Below are 24,044 nucleotides of genomic sequence, written 5' to 3'. Positions count from 1 at the left end.
TGGAAGGTCAGCGACTGTGCGAGTGTCCGTCCATACTGTGGGATGGCATCTCCGGGAGAGGGGTGGTCCTGGCCCAGCGCCAGGCGGCCGCCCGCGCACGCCCCAGGAGATCCCAGAAGCAAATTTCCGTCACCAGAAGGTGAAGAGCCGCCGTCCCACGTGTCGTCGTCCTCCGGGGCGCGTGGGAGCGCACACCCCCGGGCGTCCCCTTGGCTCCCCCCGGAGGCGGGGCGGAGGACCTGCACAGGCTATGTGACCTTGGCCAAATCGTACGGCCTGTTTCCTCGGCGTGGGCTCCATGAGGTCCCTTCCATCTCTTAAGAAAGAATCTGGGGACAGGGAAATCTTTCTATTACCCCGTTTTACAGTTAAGGAAATTGAGGCTGAGAAGTCAAGTTTTTTTTTTTTTAAGTGTTCACCCAGTCACTTAAGCCACTGACCGACTTCTCCCCAAACCACCCTTTGGCTCCCATTTCCCCGGCTCTTCAACTACCCCACGATACCTCTAAGCTCTGCCAGCGGCATGTGTTTGCTGGAGGAATATTCCCCCGATAGACTTAGAAGACCTTCGAGGGGTGCCTCAGGGCAGGCACCAGATTTTCCATTTTGACAGTGTACCCCCTGCGCCTAACTTGAACCGGCACTTAGTAGGCGCTTTAAGATGTTTATTGATTCATTGATGCAAACCCTCATTGCAACCCCGGACTGAAATAGTATTTTCTCACTCCCAGTGGGTCTTTAGAATTCTTTAGTAATTCATGAAAATGCAAGATGGAGTCGGGGGGAGTGTGTGTATGTGCCCAACTGAGAAAGACAAATTTAAATCTCTTTTATTATTTTATAAAGGGTGAAACTGAGATATGAAAAGAATGAAGGCTAAAAGGTGTATGTAAAGTGTTCTCCGGGTTAACCTTGCAAGCCGTGTTAGATAGTATTACGTACAAAGGGGTAGAATTCCTGGAAAGCAGAGTCTGGGGCGTGGCCGGCAGGAGGGGCGTGGCCTTCAGTCCTAGGTGCTTAGTTACTAACTGCCCTATAGCGGGGAGACCCTAGTACAGAGAATTGAGGTGGGGTCTTTAATGAGGACAGGGCTTTGGGGACAGTTGTCAAGGATCCTGAGAGCCCAAGAGTTGCCCAAGAAGTGAGCAGCAGGGAAGACAGTGTGGGACCAAGCAAGGTGTCCAAGTCTGGAATCAGGAAACCTGAATTCAGGTTTGTTTCTGCCACTGACCTGGTATAGGAGAGATTCCCTTGCCCCTCTTTACCTCAGTTACCTCCTCTGTAAAGTGAATCACTTGGACTAGCTAGCACTGATCTCTTCCAGCTCTAATATTTTATGATTTGGAAGCTTTGGAAAGGTAGACTAAGGACAGATCATCATCATAAGGCCTTCAGTGCCACGCTAAAGTTCAGATAATGTCAGTCAGGCTCTAAGATTCTCTGGTTCTCAGGGACCACAGCACTATGTCTCTGGCGAAGTTATGTGAGGAAGAGGTAGAGAACCCGATCTTGACTCGGATCCTTGGGACCAGCACTGTTTTCAGGAGACTTGAACACCCAAAATTGTCAATCAGGGGCCTTCTCTTGCCAAACAAGATTGATGAGCAGTAAGTGTGGGCCTCTACCCTCCTCCTTGTTTCCTCCCTGCCCCCAGCCCATATCTCCTGGGGATCCAGATCTCAGGAAACCCTAGGTTCCTTGGGAATCAGGACGCCTAGGTTATAGTCTAAGATTTACTTGCCAGTTGCTGTGTGACCTTAGACACTTTTTCTGTACCTATTTCCTTATCTGTTAAAGGGGATAATACCTTACTTACCAGAAGATACTTCTTACCCCAAATTCTATGATTTTATGATTTCCTCCAGGAAGCCATTTGCCCAGCCCTTCCTTCCCTGAACCCCCATCATGCTAGACTGAGACTGTCCACTTTTGCCCTTTACCTTTTGGTCCTTCTCTGGCCCCCCTCACTCCCAACCTACCTGTCTGCCTGGTCATCTGTCCACAGCTTTCATCATGGGCAAGACGCCATGTCCAAAGGGGAGTGGGAAAAGGCTGTACTCTCCTTCTCCAAAGCCATCAACCTTAATCCCCAGCTGGTGAGAATGGGAGAGAAAGGAGAGAGCAAAAACTCTTTCCTCCCCACAATCCCCTTTGCCATCCCCTCCTAGCCAAGGATTGGGCCACCGGCCTCCCCCAAACCCAAAGGACAAGCACATTTTCTGCCCATTTGCTGTAACTCCCCTTCTTGGTGCCACCCCCATTGGGTCAGTGGATTCCTTGGTATCTTCTACATGGACACTCATTCTCTAACCTGAAAGTCACTTCCCCTTATTGGACTTCAGTTCCACCTCCTGACAAATCCTGTAGTCCTTGTTTAGACTAGAGGATCTCAGAGATCCTTTCTTTATCTGAGATTCAGTGAGCCTGGTGCTTATTTTGCAGGGTGGGCTGGACTAGACTAGACTGGACCACATCAAAACTAGCTCTCCCTGGGTGTCTTCCCTCTCCACCTGCCGCAGGTGGAATCCTATGCGCTTCGGGCTGAGGCCTATCTCCAGCTGTGTGACTTTGCCTCAGCCGCCCAGAACCTTCGAAAGGCTACCTTGTTAGCCCCATACCAGTCCCAGTATATGGAGCGCCTTTGCTTTGTCCTCTATCTGCAGGTGAGTTGCCTATTCCTGCCTAGGGATAGGGAACTGCCTTTTCTCTCCCCTTCCTGAGGGGAGGAGGGCACGCAGGGGTCTCAAGGCTCAGTCTGGGCTGGACTGTCAGTCTGTCTCTGACCATCTGTCTGTTTCTGCCTCATCCTGTTGTGTGCTTATCCCCCCCGGTGGCTCTACCTCTCACTCTTTCCTTCCCACCTCTCTCCTAGTCTGTTTCTTTCTCTCCCATGCCGACATCTGTTTCTTTTTCTCCCCTTTCTTATCTCTTCTCATTTCTGTCTCTGTAACTCTCCTGGCCTCCTCCTCTGTCTCTCCCCATCTGAGTTTTTGTCCCTTTCAATCTGTTTGTCTCTCCCTTGCCTCTTCCTGTCTCCTTTTACATCTCTTACACCTCTCGGGTACATACCCAGCTGTCCTGACAACCTGGGAGGGGGTTTAGAACCATCTGTGGATGCCTGCCTCCCCACCAGGGCCAGTGTCTCTTTGAACAACAATCATACATGAAAGCCTTGGACCTGTTCACCCAAGCTTCAGAGCTGCAGCCTTACAAGCCCTCCTACCGCTTCCGCAGGTGACCCTGGGGCCTTAAGGGCTGGAGGGAGGGGGGCAAGGAATAGGGCTGGGAGGGAAGTCTCCCTCACCTTGGCACCCTCCTTCCACCTCATTCTAGCATAGCTTGCCTTTTGGCCATGAAACGATATCAGGAATGCCTCCAGATGGTCACAAAAGAGTTGAAACAAGATTCCAACCCTGATGTCTACATCCTTCGTGCTCGACTCTATAACTACTTCCTAAAGGTAGAACTCAAACCAACCCCCTCCTCAACAGGCAGGATGGGACCACAATTCAGTCCCTAAACTCAGCTGCACAATTAGGATTGGATGGGAGTGGCACTCAGCCCCCTAAGATTAGGATGGGCAGGGCGTCCAAGGGCCCTGTTGTTCCCAAATCCTTCTGGAAAAGTCAAGGTAATCAATCCCCAGAACCCCAGCTTTCCTCTCAGCCCCACCCCAGCCTCAGCCAGTTCAGAATGTAGACATCTTAAAGGGTAGTAATATCAAATAAGATTAAGCTTTAAATGCCAGGCTGAGGAGTTGTAGTTTGTCCTAAAGGCAAAAGGGAGCCATTGAAGAATTTTGAGTAGGGGAATGACATATAGTCAGACCTGTACTTTAGAGATATTTGACAACTATGTAGAAGAATTCACATCAATAAGCATTTACCAAGTGCCTACTGTGTGCCAGGCACTGTGCTAAGCACTGTGGATAAAAAGAAAGGCAAAAAATAGGATTGGAGCTCACAGTCTAGTAAAGGATTAAAGAGGGAAGAAACTGAGGCTGGCATGTCTAATCAGGAGGTTGTTGCCTTAGGTCTATTAAGAAATGAATAAGACCTGGAATAGAGTGGGAGGCCTTGTGAGCAGGGGAAATGAACAGATCAGAGAGATGCTTTGGAAGTAGAAATGATAAGATTTGGCAACTGAGTGAATGGAGGGGGGCAGGGTGAAGGAGAAGAGAGTCAGGAATGACTCCAAGGTTATAGCTTAACCTTTTCAAGATTTACAGAGCACTTTAATCATCATAATCTTGAGAGAAGTAGAACAAAAACAATCCCCATTTTATAGATGAGGAAACTAAGGCAGAGAGAAACGTGGTGACTTGCCTAGGATCACACAGCTGGAGTCATCCTTGGTCCTCCAGACTTCTGACAAGTCCAGTGATCTTTCCACTGCCTAGTGGAGTATTTCTAAATTACTGTTAGTCAGCAGTGGTCTGAGATGGCTAGAGTTTGCTAGACCAGGGGTCAGGACCCCCCAGATCTATCCCTGCCTGTACCCTGAACTCACAGTGTGACTTTTGGGCAAGCTGCTACTCCCCATTTCTTTCTTTATAAAACCAAGGTGCTGAGACCATCTGGTCTCCAAGGTGTCATCCTTGCCTAACATTCTGATGAATCAGCTCATTGTGATTCTGATTTGCCTCATTCTGAGACCGTGAAGCAAGATGGTACAGAGGCTGGCTAGAATGCTAAGCCAGAAGTTAGCCGAGTTCAAGCACTCCCTCAGATACTAACTGTGTGACCCTGGGCAAGTCACTTAACCTCTCTCTGCCTAAATTTTTAATCTGTAAATTGGATATTATAATAGCACCTACCTTAGAGGGTCATTGTGAGGATTAATAACATATATACAGCACTTTACGGGCAGCTAGGTGGTGCAGTGGATAGAGTGCTGGGCCTGGAGTCAGGAAGACTCATATTTCTGAGTTCAGATCTGGCCTCAGACTCTTACAAGTTGTGTGACCCTGGGCAAGTCATTTAACCCTGTTTGCTTCATTTTCCGCATTTGTAAAATGAGCTGGATAAGGAAATGGCAAACCTCTCCAGTATCTTTGTCAAGAAAACCCCAAATGGGGTCATGAAGAGTCAGACAGGACTGAAAAACAACTGAACAACAACAATAGCACTTTATAACAAAGAGCTATGTAAATGTTAGCTATTATTCTTACCCAGGAGTTGTCAAGGATGAAGCTATGTCTATGACTTGGCCTAGGTGGCATTTTGGTTGGGATGCAAAGGAAACACAACTGGGGTATGGGGAAAACGTCCCTGACCATTCAGGGGAGCAGTCCTAACCTTTGCCCTCCTCTCCACCCCTGCTGCCAGCCAAATCAGTGTTATCAGGATCTGCGCCGGGCTGTCACCCTTAAGCCTCGGCACCCTGAGGCCACCACCCTGCTGGAGAAATTGTTGGCCCAGGCCAGGAAGGCCCGGGAGGAGGCAGTGGTCCTGGCCTTGAAGGGGAACCTGGAGGATTCTTTGATCCGGATCAACTGTGCCATTGAGAACAGCCCAATGGACCCTAGCTACTACTTGTTCAGGTATAATTACAATAGTAATAATAAATGATAAAGAATATATAATAAACAATAAAAGGGGCAGCAAGGTGGCGCAGTGAATAGAATGCTGGGCCTGGAGTAAGGAAAACTTGAGTTCACTTAGCTGTTTGACTCTGGGCAAGTCACTTAACCTTGTTTGTCTCAGTTTCCTCATCTGTAAAATGAGCTGAAGAAGGAAATGGCAAACCACTCCAGTATCCTTACCAAGAAAACCCTCCCCCAAAAAGTGATTATGAAGTCAGATGTGATTGAAAATGACTACATGACAAATAGTGAAGGAAAGAATTACTGACTAGTAGCTAGCATTCACATGTAGCACTTTAATCTTTGTAAAGTCCTTTACAAATATTATTTCAGTCTATCTTCATAATAACCCTGTGAAATAGGTATTATTCCCATTTTGCAGATGAAGAAACTGAGGCAGACAGCAGTCAAGTGAGTTGTCTACATAGCTCATAAGTAGCTGAGGTAGGATTTGAATTCAGGTCTTCCTGACTCCAGGTCCCACTCTTTATCCATTGTACCACCTCACTGCCAGTAACATTTGTTGGCATTTATCTAGTGTTTTATGAAGTCCTTCCTAATTACTTTGTGTTTACCTTGTGTATGCTTTGCATTTACTTATATGTGAGCATGTTATTTTCCCCTGCTCGTTCTCTCTCTCTCTCTCTCTCTCTCTCTCTCCCTCCCTCCACAGAATATAAACACCTTGAGGGCACTGAGTATTTTTTTTTGTCTTTGTATTCCCAGTGGCCAGCACAGTATCTGTAATATAGTAGATACCGGCAAAATAACTCCTTGTTGACTGGTTGACTTAAGGTTTGCCGGGTCTCATTGCCTAGTTTACATAGTCTTACAGCAACTCTATGAGGGTGATGCTACTATTATCCCATTTTACAGAAGAGGAAACTGAGGCTGAGCACTTGCCCGGGGTCACCTGGCTGGTCTGTATCTCAGGCAGGAGTCTTCCTGACTCTAAGTCCAACACTCTGCCCATGGTGCCACAATGGGCCCAAGTATGGACCTAAGAAGCAGTTGTGTGTCATGGGGGCCAGCTCTTGGGTGGGGAGGGGGAACTGAGGAATCAAGATTTGGGATTCCAAAGACCCCGCTGAGGAAACTCAGTACTCTTCCTGGCCAGTTTGTCACAGGAGGCAATGAGGGAGGAGGACCTAGGGTGCATTGCCTAACCATCTCATGGCTGGGGTAGAGGAGGAGAGGGGAGGAAACATGCAGTCACAGTAGAGTTCCTGATCTGGCAGTCAGGAAACTTAGGATCTAGTTGTGGCTTTGCTACTGATGTCCTGTGTGACCATCATCAATAGCCCGAGTTTACATTTCTTCCTGTATAAAATGAGCAGGTCTGGCTTGGTTCCATTCAGTTGAACAGATATTATGTTCTGGGGCGTACCGAGATGAAATATGACATAGTGCCTTCTATCACGAGTCTTAGAGTTCACAGCAGGGTGGAGAAGGTATCCCATCCACAAACAGAATAGGATGGGATGGGGGGAGGGGAAGGGGAGGAGAAGGTGACAAGAGGGACATCACTATCAAAGGTCACTAAGACCCCGTCCAGCTCTGACAAGTTAGGATTCTAAGCCTTTCAGATGGAAAGTTCAGGGCCTGAATCTAGGGACCCGTGGGAGGTGGACGATCGGGCTTGATCCCCTCCCTGTCAGCAGAAGCCGGGGCCTACTAGGGTCAGTGTCCCTGCCACCCATGGGTGAGGTGAGCCAGACCCTCCTGCCTCCTCTCATCCCAGGGGCACTCTGTTTCGGAGGCTCAAAGACTTTGATGCAGCCATTGAAGACTTTCTCAAGTCCCTGGAGCTAAGCCCAGAAGATGAGGAGGATAGTGAGATGGCCAGGCAGGCCCAGCGCCAGCTGCTGCTCACCTACAATGACTTTGCAGTCTTCTGCTATATCAAGGGCGCCTATGAAGAAGGTGTGCTGCTCCTCAATAAGGCCCTACGGGGCGAAAAAAGAGAGAAGGGGATCTACATCAACAGAGGGGGTGAGCTCGTCCTGAGGGTCCTCTTGGGGGGTGGGGGTGGGGTCAGGGGAGGTACCTCACCTTGTATGCTGGGGCATGTGAAGAGCTTCAGAGGATGGAGAGTTGGAAGGGACCTGGGAGGTCCTTGGGTCCCCTGCTCCCATTCTGCATCTTAGCAGCAGCAGAGTGGGGCTCCAGATACGGGTCTGCTAGCCCCAAGTCCAAGTATCTTGTGTGCTGCTGACTGAACTCCTTGGCCTCCAATAGCTAGCTGTATCCCCTCCACATCCCTGTCCTTTCTAGCCAGGCCCATCCCCTCATGTCTCACTCCTGGAGGAGTTCATCCTTACCTCTGCCTTTGCTCATGACTTCCTCCTCTCCTGGAATGCCCTTCCCTCTTCCTTCTGCTTCTCCAAATCCTATCAGTCCTACAAGGTCCAGCTCACATTCTACTTCACCTAGGAAGCCCTCCCCAAGTAAGCCTCGGTTTCCTCCCTCCTCAGAATTATAGTACTTAATGTCACACTGTTGGGGTTTTTAACTGATTGTGTGTGTGTCCCTCCCCACCACTTCCTTCCTGTGGTGTGGAGGGGACAGAACCCTGGGGCTCGAAGGCTGTGCCTGTCATCTGGGGACCAGTCTCGCTAAGCTTTGGAGAGGCTTACGACCAGGGTGGCCCTCTCAAAGACTGTCTTCACTAAGTCACAGAAAGGCTGCAATTTGCATCCATGGAGATGGCCCAAACAATGAAATCACAGATCCAGAGTACTAGTAGTTCACCATTCCTTATCAAAACGTTCATCTTTGGGGGTGAGGTGGGGGATGTGGGGAGATGTGTTTAGAGGGGCAAGAAGGTACCTAGACCCAAAACTTGTGATTCACTGGTATAGTGTACCTTTCCAAGGAGAAAATTCTCTTTGCTAATGTGGATTGGTACCTGCCCTGCAATTTCTAGCTTGGGGCATTGAGAGGTCACCTAGCCAGCATGGGTCAGGGAAGGGATTCAAACCCAGATCGTCCTGCCTCCCAAGGCCAGCTCTTTGTCAGTTTTCTCTTATACATATAGCTTTTCATTATTTGCCTTAATAGAAGGAAGACACATGGACAGTACAAAACAACAGATGATCAAAAAATCAATGGTATTTGGCTTTGGAAATGGGGCTAGGCTCAGACATGTGTGCTCACACATGTTCATAAACCTACAGCCTATACTTGTCCTCTTCTCCAGCTGGATCTGCCCCAGCTCTCTAAGCTTGGATTGAATTTGGGGGACAGCAGAGGGGTTACAAGGTCCCTAAGGATGATTCCTGTGGCCAGTGAAGGGGTAGACAAATTGGGCACTGGGCAGAGGAGAGCAGAATCCCAGCTGGGAGCTAAGTAGAGAATGCCGAAGGGCAGAGACTAGTGAGCGGAGGGACTGACCAGACCTCACCGACCAAGGAGGAGGAGGAGGAGGAGGAGAAGGAAAGTCATGGGGCTGGGGTCAGACAAGGAAACCAGGTGGTTTCCCCCTTCCTCCTCTCTTCCTTCCCTTCTAGATTGTTTCTTCAAGCTTGGAGAGCTGGCCTTTGCCGAGGCCGATTACCTGGAGGCACTGGCGCTGGCCCCCGGGGACCAAGGTGCTCAGTACCGCATTGGAATGCTTCAGGAGAAGCTGGGGCTTCGAGAGCATAAGCTGAGGTGTGTGGGGGCACCTGTAATGATGAGGCTTAAGGAAGAGCCATTGGCCAAAGGGTCTTCACAAGCCTTTTCTCCAGGATGATTCAGTTTGGCACTAGGCTAGCCAGGCAGATACCTGGGCAGACTTTCCAGGGGGCCTGAGCCACTGACTGCACCTGCCAGCTTCCCAGTCTAGTGCCTTCTGGTTGCTTTCAGTTACTGCTTCTTAAGACATGGCAGCCCAGAGCTTGCCTATGTCCCCTTCTCATCCTATGCCCCCACCAGCAAAGGTGCTCAATACCTATTTGGGAAACCTCAGCTTCAGCTTTCTAGTTCAATTTGGATAGCATGCAGGATGTGGAATCAGGAAGACTTGGGTTCAGATCCTCCCTCTTAGACTTACTAGTGTGTGAATATGGACAAGTCATTTATCCACTCTAAGCCTCAGGTTCCTCATGTATAAAATGAGAGGGCTGGACTGGATGGCCTCTGAGGACCCTTTCAGCTCTAAATCTATGGTCTTCTAATTAAGCAGAGTACAAAGCCTTATGTTGGAAGCTGGGAAGACAAAAGATGAAAAATGGCATAATCCCTGCCCTCAAGGAGTTGATAATCTGTTTGCTCATGTGCAGAATGGCTTCTTCTTTTCCTTATCTCCCTCCCAAATCTCTATTTGTCGAAGTTTCTCCTTTTCTTCAAGGTGTCTTCCATGAAGTCTTCACTGAAACTCTCCTAAAATTTCTCTTGGTACTTGATCTCCTTTGCCATTTCATTAACTCCCTCGTGTTATAGTTTATGTATGTACTTGTTTTCCCTGCCCCTCTCACCAACACCATCATTGGATTTCAGATTTCTCAAGAGCAGAGCCTGTGTCATTTCCATCTTTATATCTTTAATGTCTAGCAGAATGCTTTGCATATGGTAGGCAAAATTTTAGTATTTGTTGATTTGTTGAATGGGGGGAATAAAACAAATACACAAATCGAAGCAGTGCTCATTGACTCTTTCCCTTCCCACCAAAATCAGTGTGAGATTAAGAGAGAGAAATATATGAGAAAGGCTTCTGCGCTACAAAAAACTTAGGGACCATTGAGTTGAAAGCAACCCTAGAGATTATCCCATCCAACCCATTCATTTCAGAGAGGAAATAGGCTCAATGAAGGGAAGAGATTTGCTCAGAATTATGGGCAGAGCCATGAGTAGAATCCAGATTTCTCAGCTCTCAATCCCATATGTTTTCTTTTTTCCCCCTTTTAACATGTTTTAATTTTACTTTTTTAATTCTTTATATTACTCCATGTCTCCTCCCGGATCAATAGAGTCCTTCCTTATAACAGATAAGTACAATCAAGCAAAATAGACCAGCATATGGATCAATACATTGACCAAGACTGAAAATCTGTCTCATTATGTACCCATTGTCCTTTACAACATTTTCTGTGCTGCCATTTTAATGTTCCTCTCTCAGCTGTGCATAGACCTAGCAGAAAGATAAACAAAAAGGAGAAAATATTTGAGAGTATTTGAGAAATTAGAGCTGCAAGATTTAAGGTGTTTGCTGAATGGGAACATTAAAGAATATAGATATATTCTCAGTACCACATCATACTTTTAAAAAAATAGACCATGTGCTAAGGGCAAAGAGGATTTATAAATAAATTTAAGAAAGAAATGCTAAACACATCCTTCACAGATTATAGTACAATAAAAATAGTAGGGGTAGCTAGATGGCACAGTAGATAGAGCTCTGGCCTTGGAGTCAGGAGAACCTGAGTTCAAATCCGGCCTTAGACACTTGAAACTTACTAGCTGTGTGACCCTGGGTAAGTCACTTAACTCCAACTGTCTCACCACCCCCCCCCCAAAAAAAGGCAAAAGTAGTAATCAATATAGATAATGCAAACCAAAGATATAGCCCTAAATGAGACTTACTAATAACATCCTAAATAATGAATGTGTAAAAGAACAGATCATAGAATAATAAGACTATATACCACCATTTCTGGGATTCAGCTAAAGGATTCCTCAGAGGAAAAACCATATCTCTGAAAACATATACTAACAAAATATAAAAAGAGAAAATGAAATGAATTTTTCTGTTACATATCAAGTGATGCTGCTACTGATGGTGATTCTAGAACTGAGGGCTAGGAAGGAAGGAGCTGCCTGTCAGGCCTAGCATTTCCTAGTCACACCAGACCTCTTTCAGGCCAGACACATATGGGCTAGGGTTAGTTTTCATACTTGGGTTCAGACGTGGTTCTGCTGGCTTCCACAAAGTTAGATTCTTCCTATTATTTCTAGACAATACCACAAGGCCGAACAACACTTCTCTTCAGCCATTGAGTACAACCCAGAGAAAGCAAACTTATACCTCCTCCGTGCCAGGAACCGCCTAATGCTGCAGGATATCTTTGGGGCTCGTCAAGATGTTGCTACCCTGCTGCTCCTCAACCCCAAACACCCCCAGGTGGGTCCAACCTGGCCCAGTTCAGTGGTATTCAACAAACAAGTCGTTAGGCATTTACTCTGTGCAAGGCACTGTACTTAGCCCTGGGAATACAAAGGCTTTTAAAAAATTATATAATTACCATCCATAAGATGCTTACACTCTGTGGGGGAGGGGGAGAGACATGACCCATATCTAAATAAGTGTAAGAGCAATAAGGAAAAGAAAAGATGGAGGAAAGGTGTTTTGTGAAAATTTGAGGCAGACATTTCACTCCTTCATAGCAATTCTGATTAGTGGGAGAACAAAGGTGGAGACTAGTAGCTAGAATGATTTCATTTCCTATAGATGTTAGATGTCATCCATGGCCACAGAACCTCGGCTGTGCTAGTAACACCTGATTACAAAGGATTGTTCTTTTAATTTCACAAGTTGTGTAGGAAGACTTCAGTTTCCCCAGGCAAGACTTGATCCCAAATCTGGATCTCTCAGTTTACCTTCCCTCTCTTCCTTGCAGCTCATTTCTATGATGGCGAACCTCTTCCCTGGCCACTCTGTAGAGTCTGTGATGAACAGCAAGACAATGATGATGGCTAAAACCATCCTGGAGAGGGCGATGCAGAACCAGCTTTTCCAGTACCCCCAGGATGTCCTGGGGTCAGCTTCATCTCAGGAGACTTACCAGAGGGCAATGCTAGATGGGAAGGTGGTGGTGTAAAAGTGGAGGAGGGAGGAATTAGCTTTCCTAATGAAGAAAACAGGGTCCTAAGCTCACAATTAGGCATCTTTGGAGCATGTATAGACTAAGTAGCTGGGCTAACCCCACCACATTCCATGTTTATTTAGGTGAAATCTGGTTCTAACACCCAGGCCAATCTTGAGTGGGGAAGAGAAGTCCACAAAACTCTGTGGATGACACTGACCTTTCCTTTCCTGCAGGCTCCTGAACAAGGGTGCTTCCACAGAGAAGGATGTGAACAAGAGGCCAGACAACATACCCCCTGCTGAGCAGACGCCTAACTCTGGAGAGACAGGGCTCCCTGACAACATTCCTGTGATTCACACAGCAGGGATCCAGGCAAGGGAAGGGAAGTGGAAAGCCTTGTTCCCCGGGACCTCACACCGTGCAGATTTCAGACCGAGGGAAGGAAGATAACCTCTGTTTCCCAGTTCTGTCATCCTACTAGGATTGAATTGGTAGGGCCACACCATTAAGGCTTCAGGGCTCAGGCCTTATCTTAAGAGAGACATTGATAAACTCCACTAACATCCTACTCTCACCTGGTCATGGTGTGGAGGGACACTGGGCTCTCTGAGTCTGTCTCTGGTAGGGTCTGCCAAACTGGAAAGACTTCAAATATAGGCCCAGCAGAAGCCTTGCTTGCCTGTCGTGCAAGGACTGGTCTAGTTAAGTTTGGAACAGCTCAACCACCAGCTAGCCTATGTGGCACCCTCAAATCACTGCATCTACTAAATCAGAGCTCATTACTAAGTCACAGTTTTACACAGTTACTTTCAACTCCACCTGCATGGGTGGAGTTTAAGCAGACACATTTACAGAATTGGAGATCCTTAACTGGCATGTTCAAAGGAGGGTGGCTAGGGAAGGTCTCAAAAAAACAATGCCATACAGGATTGATTGAAAAGGAAAAGGTTGTTTGGCCTAGAGAAGGCTTAGCTGGGGATGTGGTGGGGAGGATCTTAAAATATCTGAAGGGCTGTCACATGAGGGTATACAGTTTACTCTGGGAGCCATGTTTGAAAGTTATAGGGAGCCTAAATTAAGCTAGACATAAGAACTTCCAAACTATGGGTGCTGTCCAACAATGGAAAATGAGGGAGCGGCCTCTGGCAGAGGCTAGATTGGGGAAGAGGGTTGTTGGAACTAACGAGTCTCCAAGGTCCCTTCCAACTCTAAAATACTGTGATTCCTTAAGGATCAGACGCTGATCAAGAACAGCACAAGGCAAACAGGAACAAGTCAAGAGGAACAGCCTGGAAGCCCCCCAAGGCACCAAGCTTCTCCTGGTAAGTTCTGAACCCGGGTCTTCCTCACTAGGTGGGAGAGAATGAGCCCTGGCTCCCTTCCTTCTGCAACCAGGCGCTTAACAAATTTCTAGCCTTTCAGAGTCACCCCGGATAAGTCACTTCCCCTTTCCAGGCCTCAGTTTCCCTATTTGCAACAGCCACACTCATGTATATAGATAGTACTGTAAGGTGGATGGAGCCCTTCTATCACCACAGGCCTTTCTGCCCGTAGCCAGGCTGGCCCTTAGGCATACTGTTTGCCACCAGGCTTGTACCTGACCTGCCAAAGCATGTGGTCAGTGGACCCTTGGCACAGTCTTGAGTCCCCAGGGACACTCCCAGATCACAGCAGGGCAATGAAATGGAGGCAACTAATAACACATTCGTATGGCACTCTTCAGGTGACAAAGTTTTTTGATCATTTGATCCTTATCACTCAGTGGGAGGCAAGGCAGGGATCCTTACCCCCTTCTACAGATGAAGAAATTGAGGCCCAGAGAAGGGAGATAATCTCAGGTCTGGTGCTATCTCCACTGTGCCACATTATCTCACAAGAAGGGGCATGCTGCAGTGTGGAGGGGGTGGACCTGGGCCCAGAGGACACTGCCAGTGGAACCTGGGACAAATATCTTAACCTCAGTTTCCTCATCTATAAAATGAGGCCATTCGAGATCTCTTCCAACTCTAAATCTACACCTACTCTAAGGGAAGAGGTGCAAGCGTTATCTTTGCTTGACCAATGTGTAAACAGATTCAGAGTAGTTCCAGGCTAGTAAGTGTCAGAACCAGATTTTGAACCCAACAAGCCTCCTAACTTCAAAACCAGTGTGTGCTCTTTGCACTCAGCCATGTGGTAATGGAGGGAGGCTGCACCTGATTCAAAGGGCCTTTCTAGAGCTACCATTTCCATAATCCTGCATCAGCACTCTCTGGAACTGGTGCAGTATCTGTATTTTGAGCTGGCAGTGAGGACTCCTGGGTCTTCCTCTCAGCCCTCTTCTTAACTTATGATGAGAATTCCTGGAAATCAACTCCTTAGGTCAAGCAGGGAAAGTCAAGCTCGAGGGCCCAAAGGACCCCGGATGGTTTGGCTTTCCTGAGGCTAAGGCCTGATTGGAACTATCTCTCTCTTAGGGACTAAGCCAACCACCATCTGCAAGAGGCAGGCCTCTTTCACGTACTTTACTGTCTTCATAGGGCAGACACCCTCCTTGGAGGCCAAGACTGCTGCCACGTAGACCAAAGTGAAGGCTAAAGTACAATGGTCTTTCCCTGAACCAGTGTGTTGACAACCCTGGCTTCTCTTTCCCCAGCCCTAACAGGTGGGCACCATCCATACCCACCCTTGCATTTTTGGGGGGTAAGAGGCAGGTCTGTGAGATAGATGTCTTGTCACCGAAGGAAATCCCTCAGCTCCTTTTCCACCTACCCTGGGCCTCCAGCCTATCTCCATACCCATCAGTTCCTGCTCCAGCCTCCTTCCTGATAGAGCCACCAAGGTTTCTCCAGCCAGAGCAGTAACACCTAGATAGGCTTTCCCTGGTCCCTTAAATAAGCTTATTTTGTATCCTCTCCCTTTACTTCATTACAAAATTAAAAACATTTGAAGTAGGCTTTGTTAAAGAGCAAAGTTTGCAGCCCCACAATCTCCATCTTTGTGCCTGCTGGGGTGGGAAGCTGGGAAGATGGTTGGGTCTTATTAAGTTCTCTGGCTTCCTGGTGTTCCTCCAGGCAATGGGGAGATTGGAATGGGGGAAGGGGAAAGGGAGGGGTGTGTGTGTGTATGTGTGTGTGTGTGTAGTCTTCATGAGCCTGGAGAGGAGAACGTGAGCCTCCCAGGGGGTCCTGCAAGCCTCTAGTAGGGGTGGAGGACATGACTGACATATGGTCCCTGAGTCACCCAATCACAGCATCAATTTAAATAAGGCTCAGATTTGGGTTGGGAAAAAGGGAATTGGACTTGGCTCAGATGAAGTTGTATTTCGGCCAGGAGCTTTGGGCTTGGGGGTGTGGGGGAGGTAGAGTTTGGGAGGGGCAGGAAGGCAAGTGAGGCCAAGATGTCCTCAAACCAGCAGAGCAACATCCAAGTCTTCCCTGCCACCATCAGTCTGGAAGGTACCCAAAGTGGCAGAAGCTCAAACTGCGTGTCTGCCCTTAGCCCTCTGCTCCTTGGGCTGTGGGCCTGCCCTGTTTACACCCTCTGGAATGCCTGGGGCAAAGGTCATTCTGCCAGCAGCAAGTCTGGACCAAAGCTCCCCAGCAGAGTCCCTTGATGATACATGGAGTTGGGGGGAGGGCAGAAGGAAATGAGTGGGTCCTGCCCACTCATAGGAAGAGGGTGATTCGAGAAGCAACAGTCTTGCAACCATTGGAAGAAAAAAGCTGCTCCTCCTCAGGGAAGAAGGCAGTGCCATCCAGCACAGCCTGGACTACCTCGTCCTCCTGCTGCTGGGCCAGGCCCAGCTGGGCCAGTTCGTTGATCACGCAGTGCCGGACGTGGTGGCGCTGGAGGGGCAGGAAGGGGACCAGCAAGTCCAAGAGTTGGTCTTCTACAATTCCCGACTGCCAGAAACCATCTGAGGGTGAGGGAGAAGCAGGAAGAGGCCGGGTCAGGACACAAGTCACCAGCTGAGGGTACAGGCCCAGAACACCCCACAGGAAGGGAACCATGATGACTGAACAGGATGATCTACTCTTGGCTTTGAGCTAAAGTTAATGGAGGGCTGAGCTGGGGCCACTTTGGGGAGGGGGGTGGCTTAGGTTCTAGGTCCCCCCTCCTACAACCCTTCAAGGATACAAGAGGGGGAGAGGGGACAGGGAAGATCTGAGACCTGAGTGGCTGGAACTGTTCCAGTTCTAAGTTCTGACTCCCATTCTGGATGGGGCCTCAGGGAAGTGGGGTGAGTGGAAAGATAGGCAAAGGACTCACGCTGGGGGTTGTCCACGATGGCCTTAGAGATGGCGGGTTCTAGATCCCCAAGCTGGAGCTCCTCTCGGTCTCTCCGGGCACGCCAGGCATCCAGTGCTAGCTGATTGATTTGCTCCCCACCAGCATTGCTGGAACCCCAAAGCAGGAAAGGCAGGACATAGATGAGACAGGGGTGGGAGAGAGGGAGGTCTGGCTCTCATCTAACAGTACGTGGACACAACCCAGAACTAGGAAGCAGGACACGTAGGTCTGAAACCGAGCTCTTCCCCAGACTCTTTGAAACATTTGAGGGAAGCATCTTCTCACCTTAAGGCTTCTCTTTAGCCTTAGAGTCATAATCATCAAACCTGTCTGCACAGTCCTTTGGGGCTGACTAAGTACATTTCCGCCCCCTCACAACAACCTTGTGAGGAAGGCAGGGCAAGGGGAGGGGTGTATGAGTGCCATTTTACAGGTGAGGAAACTGAGGCTATTAAAGGTAGTAAGAAATAGCCAAAATCATGCATCAATTTCATTGCAGACCTGGTACCAGAACCCAGTCTTCAGTGTTGCTTTCTATAAAAGGGGATTCTTACTTGTTCCCCCATTTATCTCATGTTACCTCATGTTTCATGAGGATGAAACAGGCGGGCTAATATGGTGCTTGGAGATCTTCAAAGGAGAAACAAATCACTGCAAACAATGATATCTCTATAATCAGGGTTCAAGGGCTCCGAGGCCTCATGAAATTGGTTCTGAGGGGAAGCCCTCATTCAGACTGGGGGGATGACTACTATTCTGTTTGCTTACCAGCACTGACTGTGGGGAGAACAGAACTCAACCCTTCCAGCCCCACCCTACCTGAGGAAGATGAAGATGGCTTTTCGGTAGTTGGTACCATAGACTACCCAGGAAGGTCCCAGGAAGGGACGGAGTACCCCTAACAGGCCTGGGTGCATCTTGTCCACCTCATCAAAGAGGAAGAGGGAGCGGCCACAAGTTGTGAGGTTCCCCAAGATCCACTGCTTCAGGTCACTCTGTAAGAGGAACACGAGGGGGCAAGGTGAGGTAGCATGGACACCAGGGACAAGAAAAGGTTAAATATGGGGTGGGGGAAGGGATGATAAAAAACCAGAGAGAGGTGACCCTTCAGTCTGTCCAGTGTGAGATAGTAACATGCCCTACCCTCAGAGGACAGAAGCTCCCTAGGGCAGGAACCCCAGATCCACCGAGGAGGAGCTGCCTTCACTTGGACGTGACCTTTTGAATGATTTTCCATGGCTGGTGATGAGTTTGTATTGGCTCACACTTTTCCACCAATTATACTACAACCCCTTACCATTTTTGAAAAGTCATTTTTATTTCTCAAAGCTCTTTCATCCTCTCACTTGACTCTTTGGACAAATGGGCAGGCCTTATTCTCCCCATTTCATAGATGGCGAAACTGAGGTAGAAGTGAAGAGACTTGTCCAGGGTCACTTGGCCACATGAACAAGACAGCTGGCCAGGGGAAGCAGTGCAGGCTGTGTTTAAAAGCAAAACCTAAAGCCCAAATTTTTGTCCTTGAACTCACAGGCACTGTGGAGGAACAGGCCACAGATGAGATTGTAGCTTTAGGGCAAGAGGGGAGTTCATAGGTCAGAGGGGATCCTAGCCCCTCTATATATAAGGCAGCTGAAGCCCAGGAAAGATGAGTTACCCAAGGTCACATGGAGTAAGTAGCCGGGCTGGGATTCAAACCTAGGTCTTCTGACTCCAAATTCAGTTTTTTCCATTATACTACTGTCGCATTCAACACCACACCCCTGGGAGTGTTTAATAAGTATTCAAAAACACCAGTCAAATGTCCATTGTGTCACTCCGGTTCAAATTAGATCAGAGAAGGGCAGGCTAATTTACAGGCAGAGTGGAAGGAGACCCAGCTTCTCCCAATTTGCTCTGTGGCCTTAATCCAGCTGATTTCCCATTCTGTCCTTTAGGCCCCCAGCACTCAGCCTGCTCTTGGTGGGAGGAAGGCCTGGGTGGTGAATGGCTTACCTTGTAGTGCTCTATTTGCTCTGCATGGGGGAAGTGGATGACAGGAGAAAAGTGATGCACGTGGGGACTGGCCATCCCGTCTCGGAACAGGTACTGGACCAGCATGGAACTGACATAGGATTTGCCCGTGCCAGTCCAGCCATGGAAGGACATCACCAGGGGTTTGGCTGGCTCAGGATTCTCCACAAAAGCCTTCAGCCCCTTCATTACCAGTTGTCTTACCAGATGCTGCCCGGCCAAGTGCTGGGCCAAATCACACTCTAGGCCTGCAGAGGAAGAAGGAGAGGCTCCAGGTAGGCTGGCAGGGGAGCACTTGGTCCCCATGGGGATCTCTGGTTAAAGGAGGCATTCCAATCCCAGAAAGGGGATCTAATGACCTGGCCCTTCCATGCCCACAGGGACCCCCTGGTCTCACTGGCTCATTCATCTACATAAAAACATAGCCCCTTAGATAATATATCTCAGCCTCCCTGAACTTGGTGGTCACTTAACACCCATCTCCTCCCCAAAATCTTTTTTATATGAACGGCTGCTGAGCCAAATCCCCCTATTCTGTACTTGATAATTTGCTCTTTGGAACCAAGTGTAAGACTTTGCAGTTTCTGTGTAAAATGTCATTTCATTAGTTTTAGCCCATGCTCCTTTTTAGATCCTGACTCTGTCGTCCAGCATGTTGGCCATCCCTGCTAGTTTCATGTTATGCACAAATTTGACAGCTGTCTATATTTGTATATGAGCCACTGATAAGCATGTTGAAGAAAACAGTCTTCCATAGGTCATTAGATACTAGCTTGTCATCAATTAACCAGCTGACCAGCATGTTTTCTCTATACTAGACCTTAAACTCAATGTTTATTACCACCTTTATGGTGCCTGGTTCTCAGAGGCCTAGTATCGCCATCCAAACTCAAAGACTTCTTTCCCTCAAAGCCTCCTGCCAGAAACTCACAGATTAGCTTCTCCTACTAGAGGCTCTCAACACCAGTTAGAGAGGGGGACTCTTTAGTCCCCCTAATTTCTGTGACTCAATTCTAATTTCCCAATCAATCCTAAATCTGAAGAAATTTATTTATGTAGAGCTTTAAAGTTTGCAAAACACTTAATATGATCTCTTTTGAGCCTTATAACAACCCTTTAGGGTAAATGCTACTGTTATGCATGTTTTTTTGTTTTTTGGGGGGATAGAGGAGAGAGGTCTGGATCTATGATTTTATCAGCATAGGAGCTCATCAATGAGTAAACTCCTTCTACCAGCGCAGATCAGCAACACTCTATAACTTGTCTTAGAGAGTTTTCTGGCATACTGTAAAATCTGCATTTTAAGATGAAAAAACAGATTCAGGGAGGTTACATGATTTGCCTTGGGTTATATGGCTAGTGTCAGAGGCAGGATTAGAATTCAAGGCCTTCAGGTGAAGTGGATAGGGCACCGACCCTGGAGCTAGGAGGACCTGAGTTCAAATCCAGCCTCAGACCAGACACTTGACATTTACTAGCTGAGTGCCCCTAGGCAAGTCACTTAACCCCAATTGCCTTAAAAAAAAAAAAAAAAAAAAAGCAAGGCCTTTGGGTTTATCCATTATGATGTGTTTTAGTCTTTTTTTTTTCCCAGTGTTGTCTGACTTTGCAACCCCATTTGGGATTTTATTGGCAAAGATACTGGGGTAGTTTGCCATTTCCTTCTCCAGCTCATTTTACAAATGAGGAACTGAGGCAAACAGAGTTAAGTGACATGTCCAGGGTCATACAGCTAGTGTCTGAGGTTGGATTTGAACTCCCAGGAATGGTGCTCTATCCATTGCATCAACCTAGCTGCCCTATGATATACTGCCTTCATTATAATTCCTGGTTAACTACAACCCTACTTCCAGGAGCTTCACAGCCCTGGTCTCCTCCTCACCTCATTCCAGTCCTCTTGTGTCCAGTCCCATCTCCTACTCTCCCTGTCTGTTTCCCTTCTGCTGGCCCCTAAGACTTCCAATTCCCAATTCAGCCCCCAGATGCTCACTTCACTACAACCTTCCCCACTTACCAGTCCTCAGGTCCTTCTCACTAGTCCAAAATCTCCAATCACTGACTCCAGCACTCAAGTCCCTCTTTTTTCCAGTCCAAGGGTCAATTTCCCCAACCTTAGCCCTAATTCCAACTAATCTAACATAATCCAATAAGCATTAACACATCATCTACTATATACAAGACACTACTAGAGTCTGGGAGACAAGAAACAGTCCCTGCTCTCAAGGAGCTTACATTTTACTGGGGGGGGGGGCTGAAACATAAATAGATAAATATATATAGGATAATTTGAGGAGGGAGAGTGTTCTAACAATTAGGGGGATTTGGAAAGGCACACGAGATGGCACAGGGGCTGAACCGTGAAGGAAGCTAGGGATCCTCTATCTGGAGATGAGGAAATGCATGTCTGTGATGCCAGTTTATCTTTAAAGTGCATAAGGAGAGAATAACATGCTATAAACGTGGAAAGGTGGACAGGAGCCCGGTTGAGCATTTTAAATGCCACACTATGGGATCGGTATTTTTTTTTCCTAGACAAAAGGGAGCCCCTGGAGCTTCCTTAACAGGGTGGTGGCAACATCGCTCATCTTGCACTTTACAAAGTAGGTATGTGGAGAATGGATGGAAAGAATGCCTACAAGCTGGGGATCCAATTAGGAGGCTGGTGGAATAGCCTCGCTAGAGGTGAAGAAGGCCAGAATTAAAGTGGCAGTGGCCATGTGAGTGGAAAGGGATGGATGCAAAAGACGCTGTAGAGGCAGAATCCACAAGCCTTGTTAACTGATGGCTATGGGAGAAGAGAAGGAGCCTGTCTCTCCCTCTGGCCTTGGATCCCCGGTCTACCCTTGCTAGAGAGTTACCCCAACCTCTTCCGGGGCCCCAGTCACAGGATTCAGAATCAGAAAGAACTCTAGGAATCATCTATTCCAATGGCACCGAGGCGCTGAGGGGATGTGATCTGCCCAGAGTTACATGGGGCATCATTAGCCAAACCAGAACTAGAATCCACCTCCGGTGACTCCAAATCCAGTCTCTTTTCCGCGTGTCCTATAGCCCCCCTAACTCTGATCCCACGTCCAGGCTCCAACCTCTTGCTCCTGGCTGACCTCCTGGTCCAGTCCCTGCCCTTTGGTCCCGCCTGGCTCCCGCGTTCCCAAGCCCGTTGTGCCTGGCGACAGGCGGGTCTGAGCAGCACCGGGCCCCGAAGCCCAGCCGCCGACCTCCCGGGCCCGCAGCCCCCAAGCCTCGGGCCCGGGCCCCGCAGACTCCCGCAGAGCCGGACCCCAACCCCCGACGTCCGGGCTTCCGGCCCCCAGGACCCCGCAGTCTCCAGCCCCGCGCTCACCCCGGAGGTCGGGTCGGAAGTCGCACTCGCAGAAGGCGCCGAAACTGCAGCTCAGCAAGCCCAGGTCCCAGGCGGCGGCCGCGGCGGACACCAGCCCCAGCAGCCCGAGGAACCAGAGCAGCCGGGCCCAGGCCGGGCCGACTCCAGCCGCCATCCCGGACCCGCGGCAGCTCGAGCCCGGGCCGCGGCGGCTCAGCCCCGACCCCGTCCACCAACGACCCAGACCTCCCCGCCCCGTCCCTCTAGTCCTTGTACTACAATTCCCAGAGTGCACCGCAGGGAAGGGAGGGGCGGGGCTGTCGCTCACCTGGGTTCAGGCTCGGGCCCGCCCCCTGGCTCCCCTTTCCCTAGAGGTAGGACAGAAACCAGCGCCCACCCCGGGAAGAGAGTCCTAGGGCGAATGTGGGGATTAGGGATCGTTTGAGCGCTACAGGAGGAAACAGGCCCCGCGGAGGCCTGGCAGGCTCTGGGATGCCTCGGTCGGGCAAGCAGAGCCTAGAAACGGCCACCAGGGGGAGCTGTTTCACTGCCCAACCTGCCAGAACGGCAGGGAGGCGGGGGCTCCGTCCCCCCACAGTGGACTGCAAACTGTCAGTAAGAGTCACAGGTGTGAACGGCAGCCAAAAAACTAATAGAATCTTGGTGTGCATGTGGAGAGGCGCTAGGTGGCACAGAGGATAGGGGCCCTCCTCCTGGTGGCAGGAAAACCTGGTTCAAATCCTGCCTCAGATGCTTCCTGGGCAAGTCACAACCTCCACCTGTCTCAGTTTCCTCCAATGTAAAATGGAGATAATACTAGCACTTCCTTCCGAGGGTTGTTGTGAGGATCAAATGAGTTATTTGATATTTGTATAGTTGTTTTTAAAAATACTTTTTCCAGGAGCCAGAAAGAAACAATTCAAATAACTTGGAGCCACAATCAGGATCATACAAGATGTAGCAGCTTCCACCTTACAGGAGCAGAGGGCTTGGAATATGATATCCAGGAAAGCAAAGGAGCTAGGATTACAATCAAGAATAACCTACCCAGCAAAACTGAATATAATCTCAGGAGCGTTGGGGGGAGGGGAAGAGAATTGATATTTAATGAAACAGAGGACTTACAAGCATTTCTGATGGAAAAGACCAGAGCTGAATAGAAAATTTGGCATTCTTTTACAAAATTCAAGAGAAGCATAAAAAGGTAAAAGAAAAAAGAGAGAAATCATAAGGGATGAAAGAAGGTTAAATTGTTTACATTCGTCTTTGGGAAAATGATACATGGAACTCCTAAGAATTTTATCATTATTAGGGTAGTTGAAAGGAATCTGCATAGACAGAGGGTGTGGGTATGAGTAGATTATATTGGGATGATCTCAAAAAAAAATGCTTGTTCCCCTCCCTTTACTCCCACCTCTCCCCAACATCTGGAGAATTGTAATTGTGTTCAGTTCTGGAGACTGAAGGGCAGTGATAAAGTGGAGACCATGTAATGTCCAGAGGAGGGTGATCCTGATAAAAAGCCTTAAGTCCCACAATGATTGGTTGAAAGTACTGGTGTTTAGCCTAGAAGCTTTATGGGGAAAGACATGTCAACTGTTTTTAAATACTTGAAAAGCCATATGGAAGAGGGATAAGATTTGTTCTGTTGGGACCCAGAGGACAGAGCCAGAAGCAATCCGTGAAAATGGCAAAGAAGTGAATTTAGACTTGATGTCAGGAAAGACTTTCCAGTTATTAGAACTTTCCCAAAGTCAAATGGGCTGCCTCAGGATGTAGTAGGGTCCTACCTGTTAAAGGTCTTCCAAGACGTTGGATAGTCATTTCTCTGATATTGTAGTGAGAATTCCTTTCCAATATGGGTTAAATTCAAAGGCTAAAATTCTGTGATTCTGGTTCATATCCTCTATTTGTTCTGTAAAACTTGGACTCAGTCAAAAGGCTGCACTCAAGGACCTAGAAGGCCAGACATGGCCTCAAGGTTGCAGGTTACCTACCCCTGGTATTGTCTTCTCATTTCAAGGTGCCAACCCCACCTCAGCACTGAGTCATGTAGTATTTGATCAGC

General features: G+C 48.4%; 2 protein-coding genes across 3 annotated transcripts; one reads left to right on the top strand and one right to left on the bottom strand.

The window, feature by feature from the left end:
• On the top strand, positions 1-15,484 carry LOC114040396 (tetratricopeptide repeat protein 16-like). Its single transcript, XM_027858487.1, has 12 exons — positions 1-139; positions 1,452-1,607; positions 2,006-2,096; positions 2,520-2,663; positions 3,134-3,234; positions 3,334-3,460; positions 5,328-5,542; positions 7,326-7,576; positions 9,094-9,235; positions 11,519-11,684; positions 12,181-12,320; positions 12,603-15,484. Exons 2-12 carry the CDS (start codon positions 1,465-1,467, stop codon positions 12,817-12,819), a joined length of 1,737 nt encoding a protein of 578 aa, XP_027714288.1. The 5' UTR covers positions 1-139; positions 1,452-1,464; the 3' UTR covers positions 12,820-15,484.
• Positions 10,099-22,151, bottom strand: LOC114040397 (torsin-2A-like). 2 transcript variants are annotated; one of them, XM_027858490.1, is made up of 6 exons: positions 21,998-22,151; positions 18,637-18,902; positions 17,461-17,636; positions 16,621-16,748; positions 16,125-16,267; positions 10,099-10,694 (listed from the first exon to the last, which is right to left on the bottom strand). In XM_027858490.1, exons 1-6 carry the CDS (start codon positions 22,149-22,151, stop codon positions 10,665-10,667), a joined length of 897 nt encoding a protein of 298 aa, XP_027714291.1. In that variant the 3' UTR covers positions 10,099-10,664. The 2 variants fall into 2 exon arrangements, with proteins under 2 accessions (XP_027714291.1, XP_027714290.1); XM_027858489.1 differs by lacking the exon at positions 10,099-10,694 and having other exon boundaries at positions 15,646-16,267.
• Positions 22,152-24,044: the final 1,893 nt, after the last annotated feature.

This window comes from Vombatus ursinus, unplaced genomic scaffold (genome assembly GCF_900497805.2).
Source record: "Vombatus ursinus unplaced genomic scaffold, bare-nosed wombat genome assembly UNPS02013074.1, whole genome shotgun sequence".
NCBI classification, from domain to species: domain Eukaryota; kingdom Metazoa; phylum Chordata; class Mammalia; order Diprotodontia; family Vombatidae; genus Vombatus; species Vombatus ursinus.
The sequence above is the reverse complement of the archived record's forward strand: the minus strand, read 5'-3'. Positions and strand labels throughout refer to the sequence as shown.